The 13,743-nt window shown below is 38.7% G+C and overlaps 1 protein-coding gene across 1 annotated transcript in view; it reads right to left on the reverse strand.

The window, feature by feature from the left end:
- The window catches only part of Tusp (WD40 superfamily protein Tusp), a 36,246-nt gene that overhangs the window by 14,506 nt on the left and 7,997 nt on the right, over positions 1-13,743 (reverse strand). Inside the window, exons 2-6 of the mRNA XM_087357023.1 lie at positions 11,776-11,940; positions 2,180-2,362; positions 1,953-2,060; positions 716-896; positions 294-607 (exon numbers count right to left, since the gene is read on the reverse strand). Coding sequence (XP_087213149.1) covers positions 294-607; positions 716-896; positions 1,953-2,060; positions 2,180-2,362; positions 11,776-11,940 — 951 coding nt within the window. The remainder of the gene's footprint in view (positions 1-293; positions 608-715; positions 897-1,952; positions 2,061-2,179; positions 2,363-11,775; positions 11,941-13,743) is intronic.

Below are 13,743 nucleotides of genomic sequence, written 5' to 3' on the forward strand. Positions count from 1 at the left end.
ACAAAATGCAACATGGTGAAAGGTACAATGAAATCATGGGATTTAACATGTTGACCCTCAGTAATTTATCTAACACACACTTGACTTCCATTAGAACACTTTAGTATAAACATCAACAGTCTCTCAACATCATCAATCCTGAGACTGTCAGGAGAGTTTCTGCATTGTGTAGGGCAGTGCAGCTAGGACTGGGTCAATTGATGGGCATCCACTAAAAGTTGAAATTTGAAACTCCCAGCTTTGAAGCAGACAATTTTATAACAATCATTACTATTATAACCTCAGTAACAGACCTGTGTGTAGGGAATTATTGTCGAATAAAGGAGCACACCAGTGTCAGAGTAAAATTTGAGCACATTGGTGTATTCTACTGTGGGCGCAGAAGCGGTTCTGGAGTCTGGGGATGGCTGCTGAGTGCCATTAGAAGCAGAAACTGTCTGCTGCATGGTGCCTGCTACAGCCAGAAGCTCACGAGAGTTACTCCACTCAAGACACAGTGGCCCAGATAACCCAGTGTGCACTTGGATTGGTGAAACATCATCAAAACTTTTCATCAGGAAGATATATCCATTCTGCAGACTCACTGCTAAGATGAAGATGCGGTCATCTGAAAAGCAAAACAAAATAACATTTGCTATGGGACTGACGAAAATTCTGATGTAACGCGAATATATTCTAGGAATAAGCTAGAAGGTAATATAAAAGATGCAAATACCTGCAGGAGGAGAATACTGCCCTACCACAGGTTCTGTCTCATCCCCCTCTTCCATCTTAAACTTTTCACAGGACCAGGCCATCATTGTGATTCCCACATCATTACTCAACTTCACCTGGGACACCATGGCCCCATGAACATCCATCACGATGATCTGCCCTGCTGTTGTTCCAAAGTACACCTAGACATGTTGACAAGGGAAAGTTATTCACTGGCTAGCACTATAGACAGAACACAAACATGTCAAACTGGATACTGGGAACGACCCATTCTTCAAGTGCCTGAGCACTGCGGGTCCCAACTTTCCGTTGCCTTGATCTATAGACATTCGGTAGGACTCCTTGGACGAGGGATCGGCCCGTCGCAAGGCATCTACCTGTACACAGGACAGCACAACACAGAAAGACGAGGACAAACATCCATGGCTTGAGAGGGATTCAAATCCACGGTCCCAGCGGCCAAGCAGCACAAGGCTCACGCCTCAGACCGTGCGGCCACTACGGACCCACATGTCAAACTGAAGTAATTTATTCCCACACATTAAACTTCAACATGCCACTCTTACATGATTAAAATAAATGTGACTAGAGGAAGGATATGAATGACTGATGATGTTTTCTCTGAAATACAGTGTCAGTTAAATGGTATGGGCCTGGCCTAATTTCAATTACTGATTTCTTCTTATAATTTAACATTAATGGAATCATGAGTTAACAATTATCCAAATGAGATGAAATTTCCTGCTATGTTGAATGATTCATACATAAAACAGTAAGAATTCTTTTCCCTACCAACACACCTTCATTAACAAAATTAATGTGTTGAGTATATTTTAAGTAAATAAACTTGATTTATTCTGAGAATTAATATTCATGATTCAGTTTATGGTTCAAGTGCACGTTTATTAATCCCAAATATAGGTGATTCACATAAGGAATGAAAACCAATAAGGAATCATGACAGTTTTAATATTTACTTGGAAAGATGTGATAATAAGCTGTCAGGATTCCTAGTCTTCAGACTCCAAACAGCACAAGTTCCATATAAATTATTTAACTCAAATTAAGTTACAGAGAATCAAAATTTTTAATTAACAGATGCAGAATATGTTATGAATTGTTTCAAGTTATAGTACACTTTAAAATTTGCTGTCGGTATGTTTGGTGTAAGAACACTTGAACTTGCAAATTGCAAAGTCATCTTCAAACAGCATTCAGTTCAACCACATTTCACTTACTTGTTGGTCATCAGGTGTCCATATTCCACACGTGATTGTGGAGTCCAATGTAAGCATGGAAGACCAATATCGCTGTCCTGCCACAGAACCAACCAACACAAAACCATCCTGCAAGATGGAAAAAGTACGATCATCATCAACCACGAGTACATTTTCATTTCAAAATTCTGAAGCATGAAAGTCCTCACAGACATTTCTTGAATAATTACGTACGCTGCTCTACTTGCCTGGTAACAGATGAGTGCCATGCGACCATCATGTGACCAAGAAAAATGTGTGACTGGAGTATTCCGATCATTGATGAGTTCAATGCTCCACCTGCCCTCATATTTGATCCAAACAAAGATAATTCCTGAGCTGTCACATGACGCTAGTTTCTGATATGGCTCATTCCACTTCACCAAAATCACCTGAAATAACAATCATTCATGTAATGTGCCAAGTTCATCATGGAGTCCATGAAGACAAGCAAACTGGCCTCTTTCTTTGACAAAATTCACTTGGAAGAATGGCACGCACATATAAAGACCCCGATTTTGTAACGCGCGTTAAATTAAAAAGACTGCAATGGGCGGGGCATATTCAAAGGATGGATGGCACGCACATACAAACAACAGTCTATAAATAGTGCCATTTTTTGGAAGAGTTCGGCGTGGATCGAGAAATTGATTTTACCCTCAGACTTCTAGGCAAAACTGTGCTCATCAGAACTACAAATAATGTGGTCTGGTGGACACAATGGCTGCACTATGGTTAATGTAAGGGGAGTGCCACAGCTCAGGCGGTTAGTCGCTGGCTTCTCACTGCAGAGGCCCATGCCAGATTTGGCACCGAAATAGGCATGTCTTCGAGTCTTTTGATTTTATATGTGTGTATGTGCACTGTTTGGGGATTCAAATGTCATGAATAAATGACAGACTGATTGGCTATCATTTCAAATCACTTGATAACAGTGGGGTTAAACAGATCGTTAAAAACTATCAAAGACCTGAGACCAGAATTGAAGTTCCGTGATAAAATGATTGTGCATATTTGCCTTTACCACTAGAATTCTACAAATAAATTTGTTCAATGTTTCTCCAGGTCTTACGTATACAATTCGTTTCATAATTCGGTTAAATGTATCTGAAATGATATATTTGTATAAAAAACAAATGGGTATCAAAGTCAACGAAGTAAGCGAATTTGCAAGAAAGAGTAGCTTCTAACCGTATGTAGTGTGAATACCTTTACATCAAAAGGTTATACAGCGTGTTCAGAATGAAGCGATGCCTTGGATGCGCGAGAAGGATGACAAAGCTCCTGGCTTATAAGCATCGAAAGGTCAAGTCGTATGTTGTTCCGAACAAACTGTACATATTCGTCACTTTCAAAATATGAATATAAATAAAGTTCCGGTGACCAATTTCGTTCACGGTCCTTCCAGGTTTGAAATGTACAATGGGCATTCGTAGCTGATTCAGCAGTGTCTGAAATAACAGATCTGTATCAGAAATGAATGAGGTCGGTAAATTCGAAACGAAAAATTGTTTCTGACTATGAGTGCGAATAGTTTTACAATACTACATTAAACATGTTTGCCAATGTCAAAACATAAATTCATTTACATTAGTAATTTCGTTTACAGTCTGTCTAGAATTTAAGAACACAGTTGGCTCTACCGTCGAGAATATCGTACGCCACTTGTTGGACTTATATTCTAAATAGGATGAGAAAATTCAAAGTGCAATTTCTTACTGCCAAGCTCATTCAGATAAGAAGACATTGGTAGTTACAGTATGGTGATTTAAAAAAGTTAAGTCAAGAGTTCGCATACAGCTCACGTAGAAGATAAATATTCATTAAGTGGTCGAGACATGCTTTATTTTAGAATCGAAGTAGTGACTGAACTCTTGGAACTGGAGCTCCCTACGCTTTATATTGGAGACACTTTTATAATCTTCACACAAGAATACCAGATAGCGGCGATGGAAATTTCGTTGCTCTAATGAAAGAACAGAGACTGTCAGCATACAGTGAATTTAAGCCCCATTATGCTAGTCTTTTGTTCTCGAACATTTCAACAACGGGCAGAGAAGTTGACGATCAATGAGCGTATTGTTTCGCCAGTAGCTACTATCAACCTTTGTTAACGTAATCGCTACTTTATTCTAGTCCAGAACCATTTCAACTGAGTAGGGGATTGGTCTATTGAAGCCCATGGGCTAATATTGTGTCGAAATTGGTTGTTTATTACAAGTATACCGTAACTCACAAGCTGCAGCCATTAGAATATTTAAGAAAAAGTAGCTATTATGTTCTTGTAGTTTCTAATATTCTGTTTCTCAAAGAATGCTTGTCATAATATAAACGAAAAAGATATTATCTGCATTCTTGGCTGGGTTGCAGGTTATTATACGTGCTTCAGTAATACAAGAATCCTCATACCAGCAACTAACATCGCATATGAAGAAGTCCAGAGGAATTAAGTACATCAGAGTATTTCGTAACCAGATACCAGGACGAAATAACAGACACCGCCTCTCTCAATTGTATCTCCGTGGGGCAGAGTCCTCCTTGAGAAGCTGATAATCACTCACTTGGTATAAAGAGGAGTTATGTTAATAAATGTTAATATCTGGCTTTGTTTACCTCTGTGTTGTGTTGTCACTTAGACCTGCTGCTACGAAAAGTGCACAGCATTAAAATAAGTTAAAGTGGGCCACGACGCATGTACTTGTCTAAGGGCTGTTGTGGACATCTGAATATCAAATACGGCCTCTATTCTAATCTGAAGTGTTAGAATTTATAAGCCCTTTTTTTACTATCGATTAATTTAAAATGTCTAGTTTTTCGGACATGACTGTTTGCCGTGCTACTGAGGCAACTTCTCCAGCTTCGGTGCAATGCGGAACAGTCTAAACGTAGCGAAAAAAACAGTTATTCGTCATGGCTTTACACAAAATTAAATGGTACGGGAATAAGGAGATGTTTATTATGACAATCTTATGGACACACACTAACTAATCATTCAGTTCACATCACACAACTTGTTACTGTGACTTTCATCAATAGACTGGCTATACGCTGGATCAATCCCTAGCAATTAAAGGTATGTTCCTCTTCATTATGGCGTCCCAGTCTTGCTACATAACCTATTAATAGGTGCCATGGATAAAGTGACCGGAATGTGAAGCTAACCTTTCATTAGTGTAGCTTTACTTCCATTCTCCGTACGTAGTGACGCGGTGCATCAGGCAAATTTATCTTATTGCCATTTTAATATTATTCTCTTATGTCAATATCGGTCTTCTAAGTAGCCACCTTCCTAGAGGTTTTGTCACGGAATTTCTGTACACCTAGATGTTTCTTAGACGCAATTTCGGAGCTATATAAGCAAGCAGCCTCTAATACGTAACAGTTGCATTAGGAGATTACAAATCACAAATTTCCTCCATCAGATCTCTTAGATTTGAACATGTTCAGAAGTAATTTATTTTAAAATGACTGTAATTTGTATGCTTTTTAATTTCTGAGTACAAGACCAAATTTCACATCCATACCAAGTCACCAAACTGAACAATGTTCATGACTTTGTAAAACTAATTGGGAGTGGTCTTTTCATTGCCCGATATGAGTAATAAAGTTGCTTTGTAACGTCCTCTAATCGTTCGTGTTTGGAATTAATTTTGAGCAAGAAGCTAGTGTAAAACATTGCTAATCGGTCTGTACCTTCTGCTTAATGGCCTATATTACGCAGTCGCTAGCCAGTTCGATGACTAACAAGATATTGCTTTCAAGCTCATTAAAGCTTCTTCCAGTATCTGCCACTGTTGTTTATCTTTTACTTTCAACACTCTCCCGTTTGTGTGACCAGAATTCTAGTCAAATGCCCATTTTACACTCCACAACTTTGGAAAGCATGGACCTATTGATTTTCCCTGTGTTGAGTGGGGGGGAGGTCCTATGCCCTGTGCTATACGTACTACCATTAGGTTACTCCAGTACTGTCAAACCCTGCTAGTCCGTAACCCAACAAGCAGGTTCGCTTGCTGTGTTGCCAACTGCAAGGGGCAGCTTTATTCTTACAATGCTATTACGTTGAATTGAGGGAAGATTCTCTACAATTAACAGGAATATTTTACAAGATTGAAAAGGTGAACGTTTTGGAGTGCACTGACGTTCCAAATATGTTCACGCCACATAACGTGGGGCATTATTGCACTATGACTCAAGGCCATTCTTGCGCAAAAATTTGTTGCAACAATACCCTTAGATCTTTATAGCATTAATGTTGCAGCAAGGAAGGTGGAATCACAGGGGTATCCATGCCTGGTGCCAAGGCAGGGGAGAGAAAACTCGTGGGGCAAAGTCCTTGAACCAAAAATCGCTGGGGGGTGAAGCCCCAAAGAAACAAGTATCCTGGTGGTTGGTAAAGCCGCAGGGTGAAATTTAAAAAAAATCCCATTTGGGTCTAGTCGTGGAGAATTTTCTGGGGGTTTCCCCAGGCGTTGCAGTCCCCGGAAGGGTCCTAACTCCGTGGGTGGTGAAGCCCCTCCGGGGTAGCCCGTGTCCTCCTGAGAACTAAATGATCTAACTTGATATGGTAGAGGCAAAGGAATGTCCAATCCGGCGAAGGCAAGGCCATGGAATAACAATATAAATAGGAATATCCTTACGACGAGATATGCATTTATGTGTAAAACGTTTATGAAAACGCTTGTATAATCCTGTTGAACGTGCGTTTGCGTGCTAGCAAAATGCCACCATTAAGCTATACGTTCTATTTCCCTGTAATAATGAAATAATTCTCTTTAACCAACTTTTCTACTATTATCATTCCTCATGCGAGTGGAATCCCAAGAGTGACAACACAAAGGCGCGCGATATTGCAGACACTGGGAACAATAAATAAACTAAATTTCTGCACTGCCTTCCTGGTCCCTAAAGGCAATTTATTAATTCTCTCCCTCCCTTCTTCACCTACTTATTTATTTGTGTCTTTGCTCTTGCCGTCTTCCTTTCATTCCCTATTGTAATTTAGCTTTCATAACTCCCTAGAGCAGAAATGCCAATGACACCTCGTCAATTACTTTAGTATAGTCTAAAATGTAAATTTAATGTATTAAATGGATTAATATTAGAAATATTACATTACTTTTTGATACATGAAAGTTAAAATTAATGTGGTATTTGCAGATATCAGATATTCTGGTCGAATTTCGAACAAGGTACCTCCAGTATATGAAGGAGTTCTAACCACTCGAGTGCGACAGTCAGTAATTAAAATTACGTTTATGTTTCATTCTGATGTCTAAGATGGGTATAAATGTCATAAAAGGGCGCATCTTTACATATAACCCCCCTTCTTGAATGTGTCCCACCCCATGACGCGGATAAATTACGACCGCCTAATACACGCACTTTCTTCTATAAAGTCCACACGAAACACGCTCATCTGTATTTACAGAGCCCCCTCGTTGCAACGGAAGATGGCAAGGGCGGCGGTTCATTGGGGCCACACGCAGACTTTAATCAGACTCAGAAAATCACTGAGGCAGGGATTTAAAAATCATATACCTTAACTTCGTGGGCACAGCGAATATCATTCGTTATCCTGGTCAGTTCTGGGACTAATTTATTAAAATATTTCGATAATACCCGGATATGAGCTAATATATTTGTACCAAACAATTTGGTATTTTACTGTGTAAAAAATAATATAAGTTGAAAGGTTTTGGAAATAAATTGCACTGGGAAATATATGGATCCAAGATGGATTACGTGACTGAAAATATGAAGAATTATCTAATGATTAACATCGAGATATTTATCAAGTAGGATTTGTGATACGGAAATTAGAACTTCAAGCAGAAAACTACCAACAATTAATGCATGCGGGTAATATATTTAAATAGAAGTTTGGTGAAACTTAGCACGTACCAGGAAACACAAAACTCAAATACAAGTTAGGTAAGGAAATCCTGGGAGAAGAGAGATCCTTCATCTAGCCTTCAGCTCCTCCTTGAACTTGTCATATTATTATGTATTTTCTGAACTCGTTCATGTATAAATAAAATATCTACTGTACTCAGTACCTCTGAGACATCAGTCAGTTTCCACGAGACTACATGGCGCAAATCCCAGACGACAGTTATCTTTAGTGTTAAGTGCATGAAGTTATAAAATAATAATGTACTTGGACAGATTCAGCTTTTGAAACAGTTTGTATCTGCGTGGGTGGTAATTTGATGAATGGCTGTATCTGCACGTCTTCTGTCGCATTGCTGGGGAGAGGTGTCCGTGGGTCTCGCTGGATTCTGCTTTGTGGAAAAGTTGTATCCAGACCTAAACCAATATTGATTCTTTTACTTTTTCCTACCGCAATAACAGAGTACGAGAAGCACACTTGTGATCAAGTGCTGTATAAGTAATTGCCCGCAATGTTCTATCAGGTACAGTCGGTAGAAACAGCGATTACACACCATGCTCGTTACTTACAAGTTTTCCTGCGTGGTTTAACAGAGCGGTAATGCGTTTCAGAAACACGAGGTCCGAATATAGACAGCGAATCAAACGCCGTGATAACTAACAGCAAATTATTAAGATCTGAAGTTTTAAAACCGTTAATACCACAGTCAGCCATTAGACAAACTTGTTAGGTTGCGAGAACTGAATTCATCTACATTCGAGAATTATTTACAAGACAGACTGGAACATTCGTCTCATTATTTACTCAGAAGTTACAGAAAAGTAAATTAAACTTTATTTAAGCCGTGTTCAGTTTCCCAAGCTTGTGGTGCAGCCAACGATGGTCGAATATTCGGCTCTTTTGTGTGTCATCCCGAAACAAATTTAAAGTAATTTGATAGTGGTTTCACGAAGTTTGGTACAAACGTAATGATAATAGAGACAAGAATAACTTCACACTATTTGTACTGGTATTGATGCCACATCTCTCAAATACGTGTTATTTTTTTTAAAAAAAATTGTCATTATTATGTGTTATTTGCATAAAGTACACAAAGCGAACACATAAGGGAAGGTGAAGTCCGTCTGTCCACCCATAGGAAGCAAAATAATGGTGCGTGATGCTGCCGACGTTAATGGCTGTTCTGCATTATACAGATGCAGACGCACAATCACCATGGAAACCGAGTTGTAGGGGAGGCGGTTCTTGATGATGCAGTGTTCCAGGTGGTTTGAAGAACACGCAGTGTATGAATGGTGGGCTCTACACGTGATGTAATAAACTTGCAACCACGTTTATTAAATCGGGTTTTTAATCTTTAACATACTTGCGACTGAAACGTAGAATATTACAGTGCTGACAAAATGTAAATGAAACAGTATTTCACAATTCATTACTCTTTTTATGTGTACATTATGGATGTGACCGTTTCACTGTCCGTCATGTCGGAATGTTGATCTAATGCCGTAGCAGCATTCTTGTTTTTTCCTTATTCTACCCTTAACCTTTAACCTATCAACATTCTTGCGAATCATTTTCAGAATTTACATTAAATTACTTCGTCAGCCATGTTGATATTTCTAAAAAGAAATTAATAAGTACAAATTGGGATTATCTACAGTAACATGACGTCCGTATAAATTTTCACGAAAATCCAATTTTACGGAGGTCACATACAAGAATATACGGACACGATACCACAAGCCTATTTTTCCTTAAAAATAAGGCAAATAGACCAGAAATAACAGCAACACAAATCTATATTTGGCTTTCTGTTCTGTTGCATGAACAACTGAATACTTATTACAGCAAAAAACTGAATTTAAAATTCCTGTTCTCTCTCTCTCTCTCTAAAGAAAATTGAACATCAAAAGATTTATCGAGTACTTGCTGCCTCGTTTGTCTTCCTATATATGTTCCCTCAAAACCCTGAACGCTATTCCATGAACACAAAATTGTTCTCCTTGCACACACTTCTTTCTAAATGCCTATATTTCGCCCTTTTCTCTACGTCGTACTAGACTTAAAATTAATGATACTGCTTTCTGTAACTGGATTACTGACTGGGCTTCCCAATGTAACAATGAAACTGACAACAGAACGTTCGTCACAGAGCAACGCTCCATTACTGATGACGTGACCCATTGTTCAGCCGAACTGCCAGGTCATCAGACAACACCCCTTACGTGTAAACAAAGAGAATTTCGTGCTTCGAAATTTATCTGCATGACCTTTGTGATGTTTCACCCGTAAACCACGTTCCACTGCGAGTCCACTTTCTGAACTTCGAGTAGAAATCCATAATAAAACTGTCTGAGTGGGGTGCAAATCCTTACCCACTCACAATTGATGGACTTAAAAATTGATTAATTACGAGCTGAAAATCCTTCCAGAGTTAACCGTCCAATGATGGTGACTTTAAAGAAGCTCGGAAATCGAGGAATTTATTGAAACTCTTGAAACTTAGGTCTACAAATGAGGAAGAATTCTGGAGTAACTTGCAAAATAAGATTACTGGTAAAGCAATCGGCTTTTCGTGAGGTAAGAGGTTTGGGTGAAGAAGAGGCAAACCTCTTCTTCAAAAAGCTTTCCATCTCCTATCTAAAGAAACGATTTCAATCAACTCCCTACAAAGTAAAAGCTGAACAAATTCTTTAGTCCGTTGTTATTAAAACAGTGAAACTTTTAATTTTCTGTCATCCTAACTCCCTGCACAGCCTATCAAACTTTAGGAAGCGTGAAGCAACGTTACCTCTTTTAATACACTGCAACTCCATGGAAAAGCTGACAGTTACTCATCTGATAAAAAATGTAGCTGCCTGTGTTCTCAACAGCCCAAAACCTGGACATTATTTTGAGCAAAATGAATCCAGTCCACGCCTTCACATCTGCTTATTTAAAATCAAAATAAAGTTCCCGTCTACGCCGACATCTAATCAGATACTCTCTTACATTCAGACTTTCCGACAAAAATTTTGTATTGATTTCTCGTGTCCCCATGTGTGCTACGTGTCTTACCCATCTCTCCTTCCTTGATTTGATCATCCAGAGCTATTCAATCTGATATTTCAAAACACTACAGTCGAAAGTTTTATTTTAATGCCAATATTAAGTAAGTTAAAGTTATTCAAAGCTGAATAAAGTGTTTACAAACGAGATATCTCGTTGTTAACGTTTAAAGTATAAACCTATGACACTCTAGTGTGCAGCACGTGAAATTTGTAGTTCGTCAAAGGAAGCCATGTGGGAACAATAATTCTCTTTATCCTCCTTTCTGCTTGGTACTTTTGTGTCGACAACGCAGTAATACTTGACGAATAAGCTCTATGCTTATCGCTGCTGGAATGCTTCTATAATACACATAAATGGCCTTTAAAAAACATACCGGCTTCCAACGTGGATGCCCGGGTTCCATCGCAGGGCAATCCGTTTATGATTATTGTCTTATTAACAACTGGTTTCATCCGGTCAACTTTCGAAAACGCCGAAGATCAAAGTATATATAAAAAGGATTTTTTTACAAGATTGCGAATTTCGGTAACTTCAACTGAAGTTGAATGTAATTGATTCGTGGCCTAGGCATACAGGCCTACCTAGGACTGGGAAACAAGAAACGCATGCAGAATTTTAGTGAGCAATCGTCTTAGAAAAGAGACGACTGGAAGACCAAGAAGGAGAGACTACAAGATCAAGAGAGTTCTTTTGGTGATGTGTTATATAAATGGGGGGGGGGGGGCATAGAACTGCGTGAGATTTCAGATTCTCACGGCATATTCTGGATGGAACTGATTCAGGATGGTGTCCAATGGCAGAGATTCGTGGAACCTTTGGTTTCTGGTACCAAAGTGTCAGAAAGGCAGTGGCTTGACATACCTCTGATCGATGCCCACGAAGATTGTAGTTTGTTCTAAGTGGAAAGTCGACGGCCTTCTTGCAGTGTGACGTGGTAAATGTGACACCGACAATTCCTCGCACGTTGCCCGTTGCCAACCAGCCTTCTTGGTAGTAGTTCGTACGGTTCAGCTTCCAGCCTTCATCCTATAAGAGAAGAACTTCTTGTATTATTTAACCCTTTCCATTCAGCGTTCTAATTTTAAAAAATATTCTTCCGCTAGTGAATTCCCACAACAACATAGTTAATATCGGTTAACATTATAAATAATTAGCTTTAACTGCTTAGTGACAGCTTAAAAGGTTTCCTTCATTAATCTTCACAGAAGCCAAATACATCCAGACAGAAAGACGTGTTTTAAACGAGATTCCTCATGCGTAACACGGAAAGGAGTGATGAAAGTCCAGCTACTACTATTCAGCGTCGGTATGCATTAGATGATGCACGCTGAATTGAAGAGGATACACAGGAAGTGATTGCGGACTTTTTTTTGAATTTGTTAGCTCAGAATTTTCTTGAAAGGGATAAAGAGAATGAGAGTTTGTTATTTTCGGTATGAGAAGGTTTCTGCAGAAACGCGTATCTTCCGAGTAGAAAGGAGAAATACAACCGGAGACCAAAGCACAAAGTTCGCGTACTCCACTCCCAAGTGACACTTGACGTACTCACGGCGGCGAGGATGGCGATGTTGTTGTTCTGCGTTACGACGCCGTCTAGACTCGAGACACTACGTTTCACCAAAACGTCACTGTCTACATATGAGTCTTCACGACGTCAAAACGCAGAACATAATCATTCCACGCCTAATTAAAAAAACTCATTTCTGTTTGTTATTATATTTCCCATGTATTTATATTTTTAAACATCATGACTTTGTTGACGATTGTAGATTCATATTACTTGTTATATTTCCTTGTAGTTACTATTAATATAATTTCTTATATTTCCACCAAAACGATTCCCCGTCCATCACTTCTCGCCAGATGTCTGAAGGAACCATTCCTTCAGAATTAAATTTTAATTAGAACAGGACAAAGGAAATGCCAAAGAAAAAACAAAATATGTGTTTTAAAAGTTATTAATTTGCCTACAATTCAATGATTGCATTCACATGACAGATATAAAATGTCTTTTAGTCTAAAAAAAAATGACGAACTTCAGAGATTTCAATTACAGTCTTCCTTCTAATCATTCAGAACGGATTATGAAGAACGTTTAAAATTAAAATGAAACACGCTGTGACGCGAAATGCAGCTGGGCGGGGCAAGTGAAGAGTGAAAGGTCAAAAGTTCGCAGTCAATTTTACACAATTTATGTATCCTAAACACACATTTCCAATAAGCTGTCTGTTGTCATTTAGAGAATGAATACACGATATTTTAATGGGATTTAACGTGATTAGTTCAGCGAATGTAATTAACATGTTATCTCTAAAATTACTACAAATTTACGCCTTATAATTACTGTACGTGTGTTGCATAGCCAATAATTTACGTAATTTCCCTGTTCCATGTTATTTTCATCAACACTGCAAGCCTATGTATCACATATTATATGAGCACCATCTTCAGATGTCACTAGCTCAGCTGAGCACAAAATTCCTCTTTTATCGAACCCGAAGGTTCAATGCAGTGTTCACAAAAATGACCATTCGCTCCTCTTCTGAGCTAGATAAATCCAATTCAAATCACCATAACTTATTTTAAAGATTCATTTTAATATTATCCTCCTACTTAAAAGTAAGGCCTCTTCCCTTCAGGTTTTTCGACAAACATTTTGTGTAATCCTATATTTTTCGTATCTCGCAACTTTCTCGTCCCTCTAATATTATTTGCGAACTGTAGAAATTATGAAACTGATTATACAATTTTCTTCATCCCACTATTTCTCCTCAGCAGCCCGTTCTCAAACACCCTCAATCTACGTTCTTCCCTTAATGTGAAGGCTTA

Source organism: Zootermopsis nevadensis, unplaced genomic scaffold, assembly GCF_977971745.1.
Source record: "Zootermopsis nevadensis isolate Lab colony 2312 unplaced genomic scaffold, Znev_1.0 Znev_ptg000028l, whole genome shotgun sequence".
NCBI classification, from domain to species: Eukaryota; Metazoa; Arthropoda; class Insecta; order Blattodea; family Termopsidae; genus Zootermopsis; species Zootermopsis nevadensis.